The sequence below is a fragment of the Trichogramma pretiosum genome, unplaced genomic scaffold (genome assembly GCF_000599845.2).
Source record: "Trichogramma pretiosum strain Unisexual culture from Peru unplaced genomic scaffold, Tpre_2.0 scaffold46, whole genome shotgun sequence".
Lineage (NCBI taxonomy): Eukaryota > Metazoa > Arthropoda > Insecta > Hymenoptera > Trichogrammatidae > Trichogramma > Trichogramma pretiosum.
Window position 1 is genome coordinate 892,919 of NW_019641609.1, and position 22,859 is coordinate 915,777.

At 45.3% G+C, this 22,859-nt stretch overlaps 4 protein-coding genes across 4 annotated transcripts in view; 3 read left to right on the forward strand and 1 right to left on the reverse strand.

Moving 5' to 3' along the window:
• The window catches only part of LOC106654493 (tyrosine-protein kinase Drl-like), a 75,887-nt gene that overhangs the window by 13,616 nt on the left and 39,412 nt on the right, over positions 1-22,859 (forward strand). The window contains exon 2 of the mRNA XM_014374412.2: positions 7,114-7,241. Within this exon, the coding sequence (XP_014229898.1) occupies positions 7,114-7,241 (128 nt within the window). The remainder of the gene's footprint in view (positions 1-7,113; positions 7,242-22,859) is intronic.
• On the forward strand, positions 3,566-4,496 carry LOC106654862. The gene is made up of 2 exons (XM_014374946.2): positions 3,566-4,081; positions 4,164-4,496. Exons 1-2 carry the CDS (start codon positions 3,813-3,815, stop codon positions 4,306-4,308), a joined length of 414 nt encoding a protein of 137 aa, XP_014230432.1. The 5' UTR covers positions 3,566-3,812; the 3' UTR covers positions 4,309-4,496.
• Positions 5,986-6,942, forward strand: LOC106654861. The gene is made up of 3 exons (XM_014374945.1): positions 5,986-6,503; positions 6,588-6,631; positions 6,710-6,942. Exons 1-3 carry the CDS (start codon positions 6,180-6,182, stop codon positions 6,864-6,866), a joined length of 525 nt encoding a protein of 174 aa, XP_014230431.1. The 5' UTR covers positions 5,986-6,179; the 3' UTR covers positions 6,867-6,942.
• Positions 19,626-22,009, reverse strand: LOC106654859 (venom carboxylesterase-6-like). Its single transcript, XM_014374943.2, has 5 exons — positions 21,495-22,009; positions 20,748-21,428; positions 20,182-20,686; positions 19,989-20,115; positions 19,626-19,912 (listed from the first exon to the last, which is right to left on the reverse strand). The coding sequence occupies exons 1-5, from the start codon at positions 21,684-21,686 to the stop codon at positions 19,726-19,728; spliced, it is 1,692 nt and encodes a 563-aa protein (XP_014230429.1). The 5' UTR covers positions 21,687-22,009; the 3' UTR covers positions 19,626-19,725.

Below are 22,859 nucleotides of genomic sequence, written 5' to 3' on the forward strand. Positions count from 1 at the left end.
TCTTCCCAGTACACGAAACTCCTTGAAAATTAATTATCTAATTAACGATTCAATTAACGTCATAATTCGTCGACTGCGTATAGGCCGAGAGTTGAACGTCTCGGGAGCATCAATTTTTACGAATGTTAAAAGCATCATCGTCGTCGCTGCAAGCGCCTGCACATATTGCAAATCCCAAAGTCTCGGGGAATTCGCACTCCTTCGCGAAGGAATCGCATAACTTGCGCCTCGAGGCTAATTAAATCCGAGAGACTCGAGGTACTTGTGTAAAATATGAGAGGAGATCGATCGAATATTACAGACGCGCGATGCTCGTCGTCGTCGTCCGGGGGTGGTAGTAGTAGTAGGAGAGCTGCTTTAATTAAAGACAAACATCCTTGTTGATCGCACTTCGATACGGATGCGTTGCAGCAGCAGCAGCAGACGAGAGAGGAATTTTTGTATACCATCCTCCGAATATTGGTTCGACGTTTGATCGGGGGTGGGGTGTTGACTCGACTCGAGCTTCGACAAGGCAATTGTGTATAGACACGTCTCTGTGTATTTATAAGTAACGGCTCTCCAATGAGCGATTAGGGACGATTTTTATTGAAAAAGTTTTCGGTAAAATTTCTCGACCGTGTGCTGTAGTCATGTGCTGTGTGCTACCGTGGAAAATTTATAGTTACATTTCGAAAAAACGTACGCGTGACACTGACTTCGTCGAGCCGAGCAGTCTAGACAACTTTTTTTTTTGCAAAAAAAAAACAAGCTCACTCTCGCTCTCTCTCTTTTCGCATAAATGTAAGAGTATGCAAATACTCGCAACTCTTGCCATTTTATGAATAACATGTACAACACTCGTGTGCGAGTCTGTACATACGTGTAGTAGCAGTAGTAGTAGTAGTGGTAGTAGTACGCACAATGTCGCGTGTGATGCTATGCACTGCGCACTCCAAGTGCGAAATCCAGCTGCGCGCGATGAAAGCTACTTTTGATGTTGACACACATCAAGTGAAGCGTGCACGAGCGAGGCGCCGCGCGCGAGAATATATAAGTTTTTTGCACGAATATACATAATAATTTTATACGTACGCGCGTCTAGACTGGCGAGAGCTTTTAACGTTGACTAACGTAATTTTTTTCTCCTCCGACTCGTGTGTGTATAATACTGCAGCAGCTTTTGCCAATTTCGATATACAAGTTCGATGTATACTCGATTGCTCCGAGGGATAAGTAAACTAGTAAAAGCTCCATTTAGTTTGTGTAGGCGTACATATAGTGTCTTTGAGTTCGCACTCTAACGAAGCTTATGCGCGCGAGCTGCTGCTCAACTCGAAGTGTAATGCACACTCGGCTGCTTGAATACGCTCGTGAATCGTACCTTATAAACAAGATATTTACACTGAAATAAGTGCGCGAAAAAAAACGTCATTCGTAGGCGGCACGGGATCGGCGTTCGCACAGCTCGCAGCTGCGCAAAATCTACAAGTGGTTATAGAGAAGGTTATTTACGGGCTCTGTGGCGTTGCATCGTGAAAAACCAAAAACACGTCCCCCCGCACCGATATATATATTTCACCCGAAGCTAGCTCGTTTGATACGTGTGTTTGCATTCCACGCTCCGCTGAATTCTGCGCCGGCAGCAGCAGCAGCAGCAGCAGCAGTACTCCTTCTCCTCTTCGTGTGTGTATGTAACATAACTATGCTAGCTAGCTCTTGCAAGCTCTTTGCTCTCCTTGCGATGCTATCCTTGCGCGCGGGAGTACCAGAGAATATAACTTCTCTATGTAATGTGTTTACCTTCAGAGAAGAGAGAGAAAGAGGAAACGTACGCAGGAGGCTTTATCCAAGGGTTTATCCGGACGAGAAATTTATAACCCTGGATTTTTAAAAGATTCGATATTAATTGAGTTTTTACGGTTATATCGCCGAACTGGGGGACACATAAACGTGCCCCCAGTAGTATACGTCAAGGCAGTGTGTAGCGGATTGTTTTCTTTGTTCCATAGATTTGGCCGCGTACGTACGCCGACAAATCGGAAATTGATTTTTTTCTCTCTCTTTTTCTATTTCTCTCTGCGTTCTGTGTATTCGATGGGGTGCTGCTGCTGAGAGAGTTAGGGTGTTTTTGATGGATTTTTAAGAGTTGTTTGTTTGATTTGTGAAGTGTCGGAACGCGAGACGTTGCACGTCGTCGTCGTGGTTAGATTTTAACTTTGTTTACTTGAAAAGTATATAGTTGCTTTGTTTGTTAACAAACGATCGAGACATGCGACGAAAAAGTAATTTCCAACTCTGCAATCAACGCTGTTGTATATATAAGCTCGATGATTAAAATCAAGCCTCTCCCTTTTTCGGCCGGGTTGCATCAACGCCGCGCGAATCGAAAACCAATGAGAATGGCCTGCAAATTCGCAGTCATTTTCACGCGATCAAATATGAAAATCCAATTGCCACACTCGAAAAAGACTGAGAGAACGAACGAGAGGGCCGAGGGCAGTTAAATTGTAAAACAAATATAAACGATTGCACGAGTGGCGCTGCTCGTTGTCTGTTTCACCGGGTACTTTTCTTCTTCGGGGGTGCAAAAAGTGTACGTATACACACACGAACACACGTAACGATGCTTCGAGGGAAGAGGAAAGCGAGCTTCCACTGCGTAGGGCTCATAATCTCTCTCTTATACGCGGCATGAATGTTTTAGCGCGAGTTTCGTGTTGCCTCTCTACGATATATAGGTATATACAAATTCACGTAGAGGAAGCTCCTGCGCGCACATATATAGACACACATTTTTTGGGAGACGTGCTGGTGGTGTATAGCCCCAGAAAATAGTGCATCATATAGAGACTTGTAAAGCCATATAATGTTTCTTCGAGCTTTGAATTTTGATTCGGTCCCTTGCACACTTTGACAATCCATATTAATTACTGCGGCATAAACTTTTTATCGTCCTTGTGCATCAATCCCCAAACCCTCGCTCAAGTTTTCTCCTGCACACAAGAAATTGCATACATATGAAAAAGGAGAAAATCTTAAATTCAGCTAAAGTATGATTTTACGTGACATTGAATTTTACAGTCGCAAAAGTTTTTTCCCGTACCGCTGCTTATATGAGTTGATATTTTTTATTGAAGCATTTCTAGCTAGCGTGCACGAGTGTGAGTAGCGTGTAGTACACATCGTCTTAGTGCTCGAGAGACGTACATGTATGTGCTGCTGCTTTGAGAGAAATTTTTTCCTCGAGACGCATGTATGTGTACATTTTCCAGTGGTTAAATAAAATTTTGTAAAGATATGAAAATTTTTCCCTTTTTTGAGGACGTAAGCGAATGTAAAAGGACGCTAGCTCTTGATCTATTTATATTTTAAGGAGAGTCATTGCTTAGAAAACTCAATTACAAGGAGAAAAATTTAAAACTTGAGATTACTGTAATGACAGTTATTGTTAGTAGAATACCAGAGTGTAGTTTGAAATTAATTCAGTTTTGAGTATTTACAAACTCAGTATACAAATCCAAGTCAGATTCAAAATAATATTCGTACAAATAATATTTTTCACGAAAAATTATTTATTAATCGAATTAGATCAGTCATCAGTTATAATAGAAATTATTTAGCCCTAATAAGAATTATTTCTTCTGACACATATTCCTACTTGATATATACAGTGTTGTCAATAATCAAACTAACAAGCCGTATACAGCTTGTGTACACACTATATCGTTACGAAACATTAGTTCCGACTTCGTCGTTTATGTCAAGCCGTTATATCTGACGATATCTAAAAAAATTTTCGCTCCTCGTTGTCATCGATAAATCCATAAATTATGAAGTACAATCACCATGCGCAAAAAAATAAATCTGGGACAAGTGTGCACGTTCCTCCGAGTCAATTCTTGCCCGTTCAAAACCTTATCAATCTAGATATTGAAAATGACGCAAAGAAATCTTTAATTAACCAAGTCAGGAGCCAAGAAACCAGGAGCCAAGAAGCCAGGATCCACGAAGCCAGGAATCAAGAACCAAGATCTCAAGAAACAATAACAAGAACGAGCCCGGATAATGAATTAAGTTTTTTCGACGAGTTCATCAATTGGTAATTTGAAATTAATCATTCGATGCTAATAATTTTTCAACGATACAATGATAAAACTCATATATGATTGTTCATTTTTCAGGTGGAGAGAAGTCGGTGCCGACAGGATACGGACGTTTGTGTACCACGTCGGCTTAATCACGATAGGGATGACTCTCATGGGCATTATGATGGTAACAGTGTTTTACATACATCAAAAAATGTATGTTCAGATGACGAAGCATTGATCGTAATGTAGTCTGTATTATTATAAAAATCCAGACTATCAAATCTAGATTGATCTATATTGTTAAAAAATCTAAATAACTCATTATAAATTAATCTAGATTGTTCATAATTTGGATCAACGTTTTATTACATACTTTTGTATTTCGATGCTTTATTATTAAAAAAAATCACTGTTTTCAACGTGTAACCAAAGTATAACGAACTTATTTTGCCCAGCACATAACTACAGTCAGTGGAGAATAATTCGCAACGACGTGAATGGCAAAGCAGCAGCCATACATCATCGTCCATTTGTCTTTTCATTTTATCGTACGTAACGTTGTGGCCCCTCTCGATATATAAAAGTGCATATTCTCAGCGTACGAGCTTTTCACTCGCCTACCACGCGCATACACACATACTCACACCGCAGGGATTTACACGCAGTTGATAATATAACGGAAAGTTGGCAGATGGTCTCGCGCTGCTATACGCCACATCGCAGAGGGTCCTCGCGTACACGTTTTGCTAAGTAGAGAATCGTGTCTGCGCCGAGGAATCCGCAGCTCACGGAGCTCGTGCTCGTCTCCTCGTCGTCGTCGTCTTTTGTCACGCATTGCGATGCTTACTTAATTAGAGAGGCACGCATTATATGAGAGAGAAAGCACGAGGATTAAAATGCGTGAGTGAGTGCGGCGAAGAACATTTTCGATGCAGTCGTGCCCCGAGAACGAAGTGTATCTCAAGGGAGAGGGGCGGGTTGTGCTGCCTATATGATGTAGTCTGCATTTGTTTTCTAATGCGAGATAACAATCCAATTGCGAAGGGAGCCGCAGCGCACCAAGAGAATTGAGAAATTCGAGATCGGATCAAAGGGCGACGGAAAATTGTAACTGACAACCAGTAGTGCGGTTAACTAAGGTCGAAATCGATTTTTCTTACCCGCGTGCACGATTCTCTTTCTCGAGCCGCGAACGCTTGATGCCGCGCGCCTTTCATAAATCTGCCCGAGCCAAGCTGCAGCTAAATCCTCGATGATAAATCTCGCCGCAATCACCGAAATAAAATCAGTCGAAGCCCGGGCGAGAGCAAGAGGTAAAAGAAAAAACAGGAAATAAGACGAGGTGCGCCCTGGATCTTCTTATATTCCTCGAATCGTATGTGTGTGTTTGTATATAAGTATACAGGTGAGCGGGAAAATTCAAATATCCCCGGGGAGGTATAGGCTTATCCTCGCTCGTTCGCGAGGCAGATGGATGAGAGAAATGAAGCCTGCGCCGCAGATTTGGCTTCCGACTTCTTCTTGCGGATGCACACACACATACAAATACACACAACCAGCCACGTATGGTGGTTTTACACGTGAGCTTCAAGAGGGATGGGGTAGGTCGTGTATGTCTGGCGCTAGATACTCCTCTCTCTTCTTTTTTTTTATTTGCTTCTTTATTCTCTTTGCGTGAGCAGTGTATTTTGCGCGCACGAGAGAGGCGAGGTTTTTCGGCTTGAATTATTTTGCATGCAGCGTTCGTTGCTGCGAATGCGGCATATAACCCTGTCTTTTGCGCTCTTTATTGCTCGCGCGCTCAAAGCCCCAGGATATGTTCGGAGTATATATTCGGAGCCATTTTTCCAGTAGAAAATGTATTGATTCGTGTTTGAAATTTAACGATCGATGAGGCATGTAAGACCAATCTCATCGTCGTCGTCGTAGTTGTTGTACACAAGATGTAAACATCGCAGCAGCAGTGACCTATATTTACGTGCTGCTGACTCGATCGTACGTCAAATCAAAAACTTTAGATAACCGGTAGTATCGCGGACGATATTGAACCAGCCGATTCAATCATAAACTTACGTGTATCCTAATTTTTGTTTTTTGTTCGACCGAAAAATGACGAGTGACGATAAGATACCTTTATTGAATGAATCGATGAGTGAAGATGATAGATCCTTTTTGGATCAATCAATGAGCGAGGAGACATCTCAATGGGATCGATCGATGAGTGAAGAGCCATCGACGAGTGTGGAGAGGAAACCTATAACGGTTCAGCCACGAGCTCAGGAGGTAAGAATATCAGTTGGAATCGAACGAGGACGAGCCAATATCACAAATGAGAGGCAGAATGACGAAAACCGGCGATTTATAAACGACCAAGTCCACCAAGCTTTAAGAATCGAACGAGTGGCACGACGACTAGAACGCAAACGACAAGAGGTAATAATAAAGTACAATATTATACAAGTCAAATGATTTCTAGAAATAAAAAAACCTGAAATGATCGATGAAAAATTATTTCAGGCTGACCGTATGAACCAGTTCTTAATGGGTTGGATGCCAGCTTGGTAAGATGATACAATTGGGAAGTTAAGAAGACCGCATGAATCACTCTCATATGTACGTTTTTTTTGTTTACTTCGCAGCATCGTTCGCCCGATAACGTATTTAACCTTAAAGTGTCCTGATTATACGTTAGGGCTTTGCATCTGTGGATTGGGCGTGCTTTTTATGGTGGTCCTTGTGATCCTTATTTTAATCAGCCCTAAAGGATATATCGTTAAAGGACCTATGGCTCCGTAAATAGAAATACACTTTTAATATTTGGAACTCGATCGAATAAATAATAGCAATGTTAATAATATTTTTATGAGCATAATTCTGCGTCGTCACTCGTCATTTAATTACACCCTAGGTCCCACTTATGCATATTATGATATACTGTAAAGACAAAAATACACCAATGATACGAATTTTCACGATTACGTTGCTCACGGAATTTGGAAATCGTTTAGCTCATTTGTTTTTTCTAATGTCGCCTTCTGTCTAGGATTGGACGCTGAGCTGTATTACGTGAGGGACGGCATCATCAACACGTACGCGATGAATTTCGTCGTGCCCGTGGCAGCGGTGATCGACGATCTCGAATTCACTTGGCAGAGCCTCGTGGGCCAGCCGGTAAGTTAGAGCACAGCTCGACGTCTCGTAATATTATACATTTAGTCGTTTCATCATTGATGTTATTATATTCTCAAATACACTTTGCGAGTTGATCGAACTCGTCGTGTATCGTAGCCTGCTACACTAATTTGCTCGTAAAACGTAAACAAACGGTCAATAGTATATTACGCTCGAGTCTCGCAAGCGTATCGTATTAGATTGGAAAATGTGTATAATGATGAGCACACGTACACACACACGTAAACGACACGAGTTATTATCCCCCTGGCGTAAATAGCAGCTTTTCAGCCTATGTTATATATACATAACGCAGCCCAGCCGCCACCCCCTCGTGTCTCTCGATTATTATAATCCGGGTTCATACGCATCGGTACGTGCTGCATCATAAATCACACGCGTACACGTACGCCGCTGCATCGTGTATAATGTTTGTTTTTCGTGCAGCAGCTCGTCGCAGTCGATCGAATCGAATCGAATCGAGCCGAGAGCCGACGATGAAAAGCTCGACGCGCGTCGTAATAAATATCAATACGTACGTTTACAGATTTATCTCTCGTGTATATCGAGGCAAAAAACACTTACACGCGTCAGTTTGTTTGTCAAATGCGCATACGCACTCGCGTCCGAGCAAACATCGCGTACGGCTTGATTGCGATATATAGTGCGCTGCACTGCAGCAGTGGCAGTTTAGCAGCAGCGATCCACCGCCATGCAGCAGCAGCCCCGACCGTATTCTCTGCATAGACGTGTCTCTCTCTCTCTCTCTCTCTGGGAGAGCAAACAAGGCGCTCGCGCAGGACATTATTATCCCAGTCGTTGCTGCACTCGTGTCGCCAAGGAGACGTACTACACTGTGCTATACGGAACAACCGCATCAAGCCTATATATATATATTGTATAGTGTCGTCGTACGCCTGCACGACGAAACCCTCGTTGTGTCGTATTTGTCCCTTTGATACGTGGCTGCGGCTAAGTTGAGTCATTATTTTGGCGCTGCGTCGCGTTGTGTTTTGATACGAACACGCGTTAATTAGGGAAAACGAGACCGACGCGAGCGAGGCCGCCACCGACGACGACGGATAAGCCGAAATTTACATATAAATTAGAGATCGGATGCTCGTTGTTTTTCCGATGCCAGCGCATAATAAATCATGCGAGAGGGCTCGTATTATTATACTTTTGCGCGCGATCGAATTTTCCATACCGAGCGTGAAATTATCGCGATATCCGCGCCGCCGTTGAAATTCCCACACACGATCTAAATTGAATATTCGGCGAGCTTAATGATTTATATTCGCGAGGCGCGGGGCTGGGCAAGCAGCCTCGAGCTTGCGATCATCGTTTTGGCCAGTTGATTGCGATGCATTCACGTCGATGCTGCAGCGGTCTTGCGAGCCTTTGCTGCTATATAACTTCCTCTCGCGCGAGCAACAATATTCTACTCATCCGTTATGAGACGAATGAAAAAAAGCAAACGCAACAGTACCGGTGTAGCGAGCCGGCGCGACGCGTAACGAACCTTGAAAAAAAAATAGTAGCTACTGCTATATAGCTACAGCTGTGCGCGGCAGCAGCAGCAGCGAGGTAACTTTTGCGCACACGCTGCTACGTAACAATGCGCGCGGCAGAATATTTCGACAAAGCGCACCCAGCAGCCCCGCCGTCAAATTATCTCCGCAACGCGTGAAAAAAGCGAGTAGAGAAGGAGCGAGAGAGCTTTTATAATTTCGATGAAGCACACACGCATCCGGCTAGATTTCCGGGAGTGCGCGCATTTAACATTTTATTTTTATTTTTTTTCTACTGCTGCTGCTGCCGCTCTCTCTCTCTCCACGTCTGCAAAAAAAGCACCGCAGAGAGCTGCAATCACGCTGCGTTTTACCGCACGGGCGGGAAAAAGTGTCTTTTTTCTCTCTCGCTCTTCATCCCTCGTTGTACGTTTTCCCTTTTTTTCAACCCGAGCTATATTATAGATATAACGACGCAATTTACGCGTGTTTAAAAAATCTCGCGGCAGTCAAGGCTGCGTTAATGATCTTTATCGCGTTTATACCCGCGCTCTGTATATGATAATTATATCGTCGAGTGTGCGATGACGCTTCCTCCTCGCGCGCATATTTTTCTTCCACGAGTTTTAAACGCACGAATCGTTTAGTGCATATATACGGCACGCGTGAACACGTGTGCTTTCGCGCGAGCAACGAGCTCGACTCCGTGACATACGAGCCGATCGGTTGACTTTTAGCCCAAAGAGAGTAATTCGATACAGTTTTCGTGACGCGCGCTCGAGAGAGAAAAGGCTCGATTCGAATCGGTGAAATATATTGAAATCGCCGAGCTACTTATCGCAGCCTCGACTCAGAATAAACGCTCTTAATCCATCGGCAATGGGCCATGGATTCGCCCCGGGGATTCTCGGGAGTTCGGAGAGCTTATTTGCGCTGCTGCAAGGCAGCAAAGATACTTAACCGTATAGCGAGCGAGCACGACTGCGCGGCGTACAGTACGTGCGACGAATTCTCGATTCTTCGTCCTTCCACGCGGAAGAGAGAAATATGGAGATACATCGGTCGGAGAGTTGCAAAGCTCGATTTTTTTTCCTTTCGACGAATAAGCGACAGCATTATACTTACGAGCGAGCGTACGGATTCTTTTTAATAGAATCGAATTTCGTGTATGGTTCGAGTGGCTTTGTCGCTTACACGTATGACTATAATACAGCTCGCTCAAACCCTTTGGGGAAGTCCACTTAATAATCCTTAGGTCGGAGTAGACGCTAGCTTGCATAAACGAGTAGGTAAGCTTCGATATGTAGATGCTATATAATCCCCGAACACATCGGCGCTAGGCCTGTGTTATACATACACCGAATCCGGAGAATTACAATAGGCGCGCAAAGCTGAATAGATCAACGTGTGTCTGTGTGTGTGTGTGTGCATATACGAGTGTGACGGGCGTCATGCCGGCTGCGGCGCGTCTCGCGTCGGCCCCACGTCCTTCGTCTCTCCCGCATACTCTACCCTGCTCTGCGCCACGCACGTACAGAGCTCTAGGCAAATAGCAGCAGTAGCAACAGCATCCGTGTGCAGGCTCGACACAGGTGCATATGTGGGTATACGTTGTTTATGCGCTATATGTACAGGAATCCAGTCGTGCGCGCGGATGGGTGGACGGGCGTGTGCGTGCAGGTGATCAGGAACACGCTGCCAAAAATTACGAGGCTCGCTGCTCTGCGCTCTCGCTCTCTCGAGGGAGAGATATTGCGCTGCTGCAGCCGAGAGAGGGTCGTGCGGCCAGCTGAACGTTTTATATATATACGCCGTGGTGCATCGGGCTTGACTCGTCGTCGCATCGGCAGCTGTTTATACGTTATACAAATACACACACGCAGCAAGTTTGATATACTCAATTTATGCACGAGCTTAATGAAATTTCCCTTTGCGCGCAATTAGCCATGCGGCCCATGACTAATGCCATTATACATTATTGAAAGTTAAAACTCGAGCGCGTTAAAAAAAAAAAAATCAAAAGAGTCAAAGAGAGAAAGGAAAAATAATCCCTTACTGCTGCTACTGAGCGCCGGCCGGTATATACCATAGTAGCAGCAGCACGTGGCGACAGCTTGAGCGAAAATAAAAATCCCATAGTGTACTATGCATACGCTTTCGTACTCGCTACTACTGCTACTGCTGCTGCAGACACGCACTCGAGCTTCGTTTATACAATTGCTATCGTTTCCTATTTCTTTCGCGTCCTGGTGCGGCTCTTATCGCTTATTATTATTATTATCATCATACTAGAGTCTGCTCTGGAGCTTTTTTTTTCTGCTTCGGCGTGGCACGTTCAAGTTCTCTTTCTCTCTCCCTCTCTCTCTTTGTAGAAGAGCTCGGAGATTCCTGCATGAGAATTGCCAATGGTCATTCGACGCCAGGGACGAATATCTCCGAGCTTATCGCGCCCAGCGTGTACAGCAGGAGCAGCAGCAGCAGCAGCAGCAGAGGGAAGAAATTTTCACTCGTGTGTGGTTTAGAATTCATCCTTTGTACAAGGGAGTACGCAGCAACTACTGGATTTTGCGCTGTATTAATTTTCCGTCCTCCCGATATAGCGGCTGGCTCTCGTGCCGAGCAAAAACTCAGCTCTCTCTCTCTCTCTCTATTTTGCCGAGGCCAATCTCCCGCTCGATTAGATCCTTATTTCTTTGTTATTACTTGTCTCACGATTACGCTCCTCTCTCGGCTATTATCCCTATCGCGTCTTTGTCATCATCATCAAGCGCGAGAGAGAGAGAGAGAGAGAAAGAGAACGTCTCAATGCCTTCGTCGTCGTCATGCTCCGTACTTTGCCCAAGAAGACACTCTTCTCTCCTCCTCTAGCCGGCTCGAAGCTCTTATCTCGATGACGCCTTCGTTATCTCTCGGGCAGGATATTAGCAGGCGTAGCCCTAGCTTCTACGGCTTTTTTCCTTTTTATATAAATATGAAAACAGCAGCTCCTATAACGACGACGACGAGCGATGGATCGAGTAAGCGTATGCTTCGATACACCAAGGAAAAAGTGCATATTCGTTCGGCTAAGAAGAAAGAAAAACGAAGTTAAAGAGCCTCGCACGTCACGCGTAAACTACACAGTGCGGGAGAGAGAGTAAATGCGAGGGCTGGCCCAGAGAGCGAGCTCCGAAATAAGAGCCATTTCACTAGGACCATTAAAGTGTGGAATCGTTAGTCGCCTAGAGCTTGGTGCCTACTACTACTACTTGCCACCGCCGCTTTACGGATGCTCATGTGAAAAGTTCATCTAACGAGCTTCCTTCTTCTCTCCTCTACTGCCTCTCTTTCTCTCTCTTTTTCTTTCACGCAGTCTTCTACTTCTTCTCTCTCTCTCTTTTTTTTTTTTTTGGTAATATCCATCTCCACAGATGGAGAGAGTGAGATAGTTTGGTTTGTCAGGTTCATGCATTAAACATGAGATATAATAGTAATAATAATAAAAAAATTTGCATGATGATTTTTTTTTCATTCCATTTGCTTTTATCGCTGTGACGAGACACGTGACTCTCGGTCTCGCGTATCGAGTTTTAATAGCCTTCGTAATAATTTTTCTTAATTATTAACGTTTACGCTCTTAGTCATCGATGATACTTACTTACACACACGCTAGTCAAACAAACAAACCGCTAAAGTTAATCAATTTTGTTTTTATACTTCGCCATTATGTACGTCTCAGACGATATAAATCTCCATCGAAAGCAGAACGTAAACATACACAGGCGAATTGGTCAATTCCGTGTTGATATCTCTTCTCTCTCGCTCTCGTTTTATCCGGAAAAATTTGCGACGAAGCCTAATATTCATGGGCTCTATCGTGTACATGTACACTTTCGAGGACAAGATTTATGAGACTAATTCTTCCCTTTTGCCTCGATATTTTTTTACCCACTACGTAATAGTAGTAGTAGTAGTATCTCTTTTCCTTTTGGCTTGTGAATATATGCCGCAAGCCTTTGCAGCGATTGGCAATGGCATGTATAACCCTCCTCTATTTATGCTTCATTGCCTTCTTATATATCTTTTCTGCATATAAACGGGCGGCGTGCTGTAAGGCTATTCCGGGCTTTCATGCATCTGACTCATTGCGCACTTTCATGCAGGGCAAAAAAAACACAGAGAAATAAATAACTCTGGTGAACTTTTTACGCAACAAATGGGATATGTGTTGCAAAAATATTTCCGTACGCTATTTACATTCGAACCCACGGCAGAGAGAAAGAAGGAGAGAACAGATTTTCACCCCTCTTGCCTGCAGTCTCTTAGTTGTGACGCTTGTACTTTTTTCTCGACGAAGTGAAAAAAAAACACACACCAACGTAGATACTTATCCGAGAGGGAAATTTTCCCCAGTCCGCGTTTTAAAACGCATGTATATGAGCGAGTCTGATCCTAAAAGTATATTTCCCAGCTCGGAAGTACGAAATTCACCTTCATTCTTCATGAATGAGGCTTTTTTTATTCTAGAAAACTCTCCTGTGTATGTGTGTGTGCGCGCGTACGTCATATAGTCCCGAATTTTTTAAAAGAAGAAAGATGTTGAGAAGCACAAAGTGGAAAAGAAACGAGAATATTTCAAGGGTCGTGATGCCTCAAGGCAACGTGTTTAATAATTGATTTGTCGTATTAATTTTCACTGCGCTGCTCTTTGTTATCCTTTAAAATATTGCATGCGCCGCTGCGCGTGTATGAAAGAAAAACTTACCCGCCAACGATAAATCGCGCCCTGACTTAAGAGATTTACGCCTTTTAATAAGCCGCCCGCACTCGCTAAGTAATGCCTCGCGTATAGGCGCGAGTCGCCGAGCATACAAGAATAGAGACGTAATTTTTTCCGAATACAAGTGCAGTAAACTATCAATAAACCATTGACAAACGATCAAAGCACTGTTATGTAAATGTTGCGTCAACAAAATATATACCACTCTCGGCTTCGGTAATCTCTAAAAGGCATTGTAAAACACTTCTCGAAAGCTTCGCCCTCGCATATATATTCACCCTCGAAGATCTCCGCGCGCGCCATGTGCAATAAACAGTTATTAACATAACAAAATTTCTTCCCCCTTTTGGGCGCTCCTCTGCGCATGTAACATGGCTCTATGTGTGTGTGTGTGTGTGCCGACGCGCCATCAGGATAGATTTGTCAGACGGAGCGAATGAAGTGAAGAGTTTTAGGCTATGTGCGGCATTGAGAGCGAGAGAGAGGCACACCCCCTTGTAGTCAATTTTCAAGAGCCTATTACGGTACTTTGCAATTCTGTATATTTCGGCGCGTATAGCCCTACGGCGCTCTATTTTCCCGATGATGATTCATGAGTCATTGCACGAAAGGGACACGCAGGAGCTTTTCTTCCTTTTCTCTGGTTGGAGATAGAGAGAGAGAGCACAAAAATTGCTTATACTAAGCCGGTATTATTGCGCGTGTCCCAGACGCACGGGGCTACATTTATTTGCGGATGAATGAGGGATAAGCTTGGGAAATTGATTTTCGGAAACGACCGCGCTCGATTTGGGACGGAATCGATCGAGGAAATTACATGATTATCAGAGCGCCGTCGTATTTCGTTGGAAAATTCGCTTTCTATTTTATTTTTTCTTTATTTTTGAGATGTGAGAAATTTTACTAGACGTTCTGAAGAGAGCTAGTCTGTGAATATAGAGCGCGATAATCGTAGAAATATCGACTTTGGAACTCGAATAATAATATTTATAACTCAAACCAAAAACTTGTCTTAATTTCTCGTCAACATGAATATACACATAAGAAAGTAAAATGTCTTAGCGTGTGATTTAATAATATTATTTTTGTTTATTAATATTTTCGAATTCTTTTTATATTGTAAAAACAATTAGATTTGTCGCAATCAAAAGTGTATTACCAAAACATCTTGGGCCTTGAAGTCATAATTCCTTGTATATTGTCAATCACTCCCAGTCCCTGATATCGTTGCCTTTTTTTTCATCAAAAATAGTCAGCATAGCGCAGTATATAGAAACAGTTTGCATGTCAACGGCGCGCGCGCGTGAGAGCGCAAAATGCTTTTTGTCGGGATCTCGCGACACAACTTCATAAATCCCTCGAAGCGAAAATATTCGTCTATACACGCATTCGAACTCCGTTATACATACGTTACGTGCGTATATGTCGACTGTACCTTTGATCCAGTTTGAGCGAATGGTAGCAGGCAAAAAAATGTAAATACGAAGGAAACGAGTCTTTCGTCTTCGATGGATGAAAAATGTGTTTTATTGCACGAATTGTGCATATTGTCCTAGAACTCGGTGTGTTATCCAGCAGCAAAAGTAACTGCACTATATATGCGGGCTTTGCAAGCACACACACGCACACAGACAGAGCCGTACATGCGGCAAATCAGACGCACCCTCGCAGTACCAAATATACTCTCGGCTCGATCTCCCCATATGATACGAGCGCAGTTCGCAAGAAGGACGCGAAAGACGCTTCATGCCATACGCACATACAGAGAGACAGAGAGAAAGAAGAAAAAACTATCCCCTACGTACGCACATGGTCTTGTGTGGCGCATACATGCCTAGTAGTTGTTGCGTCCAGATCGGCCCCGGAAAGAGAAAAGGCGTGTCGTAGGCGCGCGAGTTCGCATACACGAGCACTTGAGTCGATAAAAAGGATATTATTGTCGCGCGCGCGATGTGTGTATTCTCTCTCGCCGCTCCCTCCCTTTGCCGCTTCGCAATTCATTCCTTCGTACGCACAAAGTATTCACTCGGACCCTTTTCACGCTCTTTCGGGGGCGCGCGCTAATTTCGCTCGACGCGCTTCGACGCGCAGCAGCAGCAGTGCGGAGCAATGTGTATTATTAACGACGACGAGCTGGCTCTGCCTGGCAGCAGCAGCAGCACAATCACGCGACAAAGTGTCGCTAACGAGACCGTCGAGGGTTACCACGAGTAGCGACTATCGAGCTCGTCGAGTTCGACAAGCCTAGTGCGCAGAATTCGGCGATGATTGGCCGTTGTTTAATCGTCCGATGTATTAATTTATCAATTCCGATGACTTCTTGGCTTGGACGTACGTTAAATTTCGATGACACTCGGGTCATATTGCACGCGAAGCGTCGCGTGGCTGATGGTGGTACGTATTATATATACAGAGCCAAACTCGTACGGCACTTGGGTGTACACACACGACGCAGCTCGCACTGCAGCAGACGGCTATTGTTTGTGTCATTAAGCACGCGGCCGGCCGGAAATAACGAGCAATGCACGAGGCATTAATTCGCGCGAATTAACGGCCCGGGCGGTCCGACCGCGTACATACATACGGTCAATTGCGCAGCAGCAGCCCTCTAATACTCCATATATATGTTGCGCAGCACAGCTACACGAGTCTCGATTAGAAATCAAACTCGCGCATATTATAGGTACGCGTTTATCGATTTTTCAATCGTACGATTATATATTACACGATCATAAGCGCGTACGTATCGCGCGTCGGTCGCTCTTTCTTGCTGCGAGAAGGGCGTGGAGTAGGAATTTAAATAAAATAAAAACTATACGAACGAGCGCGCGCCTGGACAATAGTAATTAAAAGTCGATGTAGCCGCCGCCGCTGCAACTCATTAGCGGCCGAGCTACGGGGCTTGCAAGTTTGTAATTAAACGCATCGCTTTATCAAAGGCAACGCGGCAGTAGTTATACAATACATGCCTCGTGCTGCTGCTGCTGCTGCTGCTGTTTGGTCAGGCTCTCGCGTATCAATGTAATAATCATCGCTCTCTCTCACTCACTCGCCGCGTACGCGTGTATAAAACTCGCGGGGGCATCGGATCAATCCGCGATGGAATTCAAATACTTTGCCCTTCAGTATAGCTGCGAGAGAGTACGTCGAGCTATGAATGTTAATACTCGCTCGTGTAATAACTAGACGTACATAACGACTGCTCCTCCCGCAGGTACAACAAAATCCAATTCGAATTTCGCATGTATGTGCGCGCTTTTCCCCCCTCGTGGCATATATGCACTTTTATCTTGTGACGCGTACATAGCGCACGACGAAAGACAAAAGAGATGTGCGAACGTGCCCGCGCGTCTCTCGATGGCTGTAGCGAGCTTTGCGGCGCGCACAAGGGCACATACGCAGAAGTAGCACTAGTACAGGTATATACGAAATGAAATCAAAATGCAAACGTGCGTGAGGGGCTTAATTAAACTACTCCGGCCAACTGGGTGGCCGAACTTCTCCGCAGTAGTTTCGACGACATTACACGCGTATTAACTCTCGCCGAGGAAAGTCCGCGCGGCGCAACGGAGACTCGTGACAAACAGTGGTTTAGGGGATTATATGCGACGCCGTCGTCGTCGTCTATATACGTGATTATGTATACGCGTGCAAGCTCGTCGCGTGTGTGTGCGTGCTGTATATAGCCATAATCGCGGGCGGCGAAACCCGAGCTGACGCCGCCGCCGCCGCCGAGTGCGTGTAGTCTAATTCCGCGTGAAATATAATGAGAGTCCGTACGATATAAACCCTTTCGACAAATTGCCTGTTTCCGGACGTATACCCTTACGTACGTCGTTACAGCACACACACATATTATATATACCTATATTATTCGCCGGCTCTTCATCAAATATTACTCCCTCGCCCAACCCTCCCCCCGTTTTAGCTACTCCAGCTACTCGAGTGAATTCTTACTTTCTCCAAAAGCACAGAGAATAAAGTAGCAGCAGCAGCAGCTCTCGCAGTTATTAGCATAAAAGATAAGCCGCAGTTACGAGAGAATCGATCCGACGAGGAGGAGGGGTGGGCCGCGCATGCGGATATTATAATGTACGAGTGCCAATTATTACAGAGACGCGCAGTCCATTACACGTTTCAGCGAGTAACGGCTCTTGTTGGACCTATAACGCGAAATCTGCATACACACATATTCAATTAGCATCTACAGCTTTCTCTCTCCCTCATCTCGAGAAGTTTAAATCTGCCGAATGACAAAATATATACTATCTGTAGGTTGATCTTCGCCCACCCTGTGCGCTTGACTCACGCCAGCCTAACAATATATAATATAGCTGAGTAGTTCAGAGGAGCGCAGCGACCCCCTCATCATTCTCGGTCAATAACCGTTTGCATAATATGCTAATTCTGCTTTATCAGCAGCCCCGAAGTCGGCGACACCGAAAAAACAGCCCCGCGCGCCGATTTTTTCTTTTTTAACTCCGTCCTCGAAAAGTCGACTACTTTAGCAATATGAAGGAATGTACTGCTCCACTGCACGGCACCGGCTCATTATGCTAAGTTATACGCGAGAGCTCGTGTATAGCTGCGATCGGGGAAGGGAAATGCGTAATTTCGGCAAAGTAACACGTGGCGTGCGTGGATATGCGATTGCTGTGCTGTGCTGCTGTTGCTGCTGTTTCGACAAATGCGGCCGAACTTTCGCGCCCAAGAGCACACGAGCAGCTATGTGCTCTGTGTAGCCCAAGGATCGTTTGTTTCTCTATATACGCAGGGCTGCTGCGAGATATATACAAGTTATATGTACTTTAGTTTAGCACGAGTGTGTGCGGAGAGAAGCGAAACTTTTGGCGTTTCAAAGCGACTTTCTGTAGGCGCACACGCACGGAGCGGCAGAGCTCGTACGCGTGGGAAGCTCCTGCGAGGAGTTTCGAGAATTGAATGTTCAACTGTTTTTAATAAATGGTATTTTCAGCGAGTTGCGCGCACGAATTGAATATGATATCTATACTCCTCTCTGGCAGCTTGGAGGAGCAGCAGCAGCAGCAGCACAAGTTTTTTTTTCTAGTTCTGCTGCAGCTTTGATGTACACAAAACGAGTGAGGAGTAAAAAAAATCGCGCACGTGTTCTTTTGAAGAAAAACTTGAAACTCATTATAAAGCGCGCGCGCGCGCGGCAGCGCAGAAAGTTTCGGCGCGCGCCGAAATTTAAACAATGCACTTCCTGGCAATATTCATCGACTTCCTATCTATCCTTAACGATCGTTAAAATAAAATGAAAAGAAGAAGAGGATGAAGTTTTCCTCTCTCTATCCTCCCTATCCCGCCATCGTCGTGATATAATATCTTTCGCCGAGCAAACAATAAAATCTTAAGCGAAAGCGAGCAGCAATTTTTTCCCTTGCCCCCTGAAAACGAAGAGGTCTCTCTCTCTTCGTCATTTCCTTGCTTCTCAACATCGCCTAATATTTCTATGCAAATGTGCAGCAGCAGCAGCGTCGCTGCGAGCGTGCACAGCACATATACCGAAAAAAAAGACGAAGAAGAAGATGAAGAAGAAAGAGAAGAAAGAAAAGCCACGAGCGATCGCTCTTCTGTCTGCGCGCGTAAAAGTTAGATGAGCGAGGGACTTTGTCGCGTGGCAGCCAAAAGGACGAGATATAGTTTACCCCGCGAGTATCGTTATGTTTGGCCGAGCGTCTCCTCCTCCTCTTTCTCTTCTTTCTTCTTCTCTTTCGCAATTTTCCAAATATCTATATTACGACGGAAACCAAGAGGAACCTGCGTGCGGGCACGTATATGAACACACGCACATATATAGTCAGCGATGCGGTGAGCAGTCTCCACTAGCGCGAACAACTGTACATCCGCAGAGGGTGTCTATATATCCTCAATGGACGCGCGTCGCGTGGATTCGATCCGCAGCAGTGCATAAATTGCACACGGTGGCAGCTCACTGCAACGTATCAATTTCGACAATGGCAAAATACAATTTTGTGTCCCTCGCTCTGGCCTTTGAAATGTATACCCCCCACGTGGAGATGCAAAATATTTTCCTCGTGAACGCAGACAGTTTATATAATATCATGAGAAAGATCGAATGTTTTTCTGTGGTGCACGTGATTTATCATTAAAAACAAATTGACGGTATACATCGATGCAATCGATGCTCGCTATCGCCTCGATCAATAGGCGACTCTTCGTGGTTATTATCTCAAACGTCGACGAATTCTCCGTCAATCTTGTTCTCGTCGAAGCCGAGACTGTCCCAGAAGCTCCTCTGTCCGAAATCGTCGGAGAACTTCATTTCCAGAGATTCCGGCGTCGCGATGTGCAGATAATTCATGCCTAGCTTTTTCGAGGGGTCCATTTTCGTCCAGCTCGGGGACACGTTCGGCTCGCTGTGAATTGTGATTCATATAGATTAATTTATAAAAGGCCAATCGGTTGGCATATCGACTCGAGTGTTATATTTACCCATGCTTGGCGACCGATACCCAGAGATTCGCGAGTATATGGTGCATCTTCATGTCCTCTTTGGATTTAGTGGGATCAATGACGTCGTTTCCGATGACGAGATACACATCGTCGCCGTGAGCCACTCCTACGAAGTATAGTGCAAATGTTACATTCAATTCTCGCTAAAATCTAAGAAACTCCTGCACATTACCTAAATTTTCATCGGTATGAGTCGACTCTTTGGTGCGACTATCGGTCGCTCTGTAAGAATAGTAATAGAACCAAACAGGCGTCTCGTTGGCCTCGGCCTGAGCCCGCGCGGCTTTCGCTCCGTCCACGTAGTAGGTGCGATCGCCGACCATCTTTATCAGCCGATGAAGATTCGCCCTATTTATCGGCTCATCTCCGAGGTAGTGTCGTCTTATCTTTCTCGCCACTTCGGCGTGATTTTCCCGGGCAATCGTGTAGTTGTAGTCGTGAAGCAGAGTCGCGATCGTTTCCCAGTCCTCGTCGATTCTACGCAGGATCTTCTCGTCGGGGGTGACGAATTCTGCGGTGGGGTAGAGGCCGTCCTCGCTGACGACACCCGTGACCCAGGGCACGTCGTAGACGTCTCCGCTGGTCAGGATCTCGATCGGCGGACGATCGATAAACGCCCCCTCCGAGACTTTTTCCACAACTGGCCCGAAAGGTCTCGCGGGCAGCATCAAAATTGGCTATAAATTGAATTTAATAAGTTCTTGGTTGAAAATTTCTCCTGAAATTTCCTAAACTAACCGAGAATTTAATCTGCGCCTCGACCAGACTCCTCGCGGGAACTTTCTTCAGACACTGCACCATCGATCGCACGCTCTCGGTCGGACAGCCGAGTATCTCGCCCAGCTCCAGAGCCTTTCCTCGGGAATTTTTCGCCTGCGCCAGATAATCCAGGGCCGTGCCGCTGTGCGAGATTCCGGCGTGAAACAGTCCAGCGCTCATCGGTGACAGGTAGTGATAGTGCACGCTTGAGGCCCCGGCGCTGTGGCCGATCAGGGTTATCCTCTCGGGATCGCCTCCGAATGCGGCGATGTTCTCCTTGACCCAGCGCAGCGCCAGCGACTGATCCTTCAGGCCCATGTTCCCGGCGACGACGTCGTCCTCGGTGCTGAGGAAGCCTAGAACCCCGAGACGGTAGTTGGCGTGCACGTAGACGACGTCGTGGTCGATCAGGTACTTTTCCTCGTCGTGATCGATGCTGCCCATCTGGAAGGAGCCGCCGTGGATGTAAAAGATGACCGGATACGGTGAGTCCTTGGGCGCGTTGGGTTTCGTGGGCACGTAGATGTGCAGGTAGAGGCAGTCCTCGACGCCCTCGACGTAGCTGCCGAACTCATTGGGACGGCGCTTGTGCTCGAGGCACTTCTTCTCGAGACTCACGGCCGACAGAGGCTTTTCCCAGGCTTTTATCGGCTCGGGCGGCTGTGCGACACGAAAATCGAGTTTAAAAGAGATCGATGCTCAAACGCTGCGTTAAAATGTACGTACTTGAAATCGTCTGTTGCCGATGGGCGGAAGTGCATAGGGCACACCCTCGTAAGCCGCGTATCGGTAGCGATGGAACGAGGTCTTGTAGTGGCCGATGATCGTGCCCAAGTTCGTGACCACCGACGGATAGTCTTGACACAGACAAACACCCACACTCGCGAGAATCACAGCGACGAGATTGAAATTTCTCATTTTGCCAATAATTATGTTTGTTGCGCGCTGTACCACCTTATGCGCGCGAATGACGACGACGACGACGACGCTTGTTGTTTTGATATATTATTATACGATGCAACAATGCATCGCAGTGCCAGAAATAATTTACGTAAGCCGTATTGGCGCTGCTGACTGACCTACGGAGTTATCTCGGCGATAAAAATGTTTCGAGGCACTCAAATTGATTGATTGACCCGTGTGTATCGAGCGAGATAAAATAATAAACGTTGGATCGCTTCTTAATACGTGCACACAACAAACAAAATCTTCTCTCTCGAATGCGTTCTGTGAGGCAGATACGGGGCTTTTTGCCGTTGAACTGAAAAAACTGCGTTTACACGCTTTTTTACTATAAATGCTACCGAGACACCTACGCGAGCTATATACTGATACACGGCACCGACGATGAAGCGAAAAATGTCGATAATAACTCAGACGCGCGGCTCGAAGTGGAAAATAATTTGATTTGCTCGATCCGCGTACGCTAATGCGTATATCTACGAGCAAGTTAAAAAAGTAAAGTATCCAGACTTTTTCCTCGCTCACTCTCGATCTATCTCCCTCTTTCTCTCGCTCTTTCTCACTCTATCTCGAAAGTTTTTAATGAATGTATGTAACTATACTTGTATACCTGCATGTTTGCGTACGCGAAAAAAAAAACGATTTTTCTTTTTCTTTTTTCCTTTTTTTTCGTTCGTTTCAATTCGCGCGCGACAATGTTCACAACCTGTGCGCGCGTGTACGTATATGGATCGGAAAAAAGCAAGTACCAGAGGAGTTTTTATTTATTCAGACCGAAAAACTTGCGTCTGTTTTTTCGAAGACGCATTTGCATGTCATGCGTATATACACGCAGCCTACCCTACGAGCGTGTTTATTTTTGTCTCGTGTGCCAACGCAGGAGCTCGCGTGCAAAGTCGATCCATGGCGGCAGCGGCGCTATGTATGCTGATTTTTTGTTTGGACTTCATCAACGAGCGATTCTTTAGTGTCAAATTCAACTCTCTAACTGGAAAGTAAATCTGCTGCTGCGCCTATTTGCGTGACATTTGTTCACGCGCGCAGTTTTTTTGCCGCTGTTTCAAGCCTAGTCGCCGTTCATTGAAAGTTCGATCGGTGACGTAGTAGTAGTAGTAGTAGTAGTAGTAG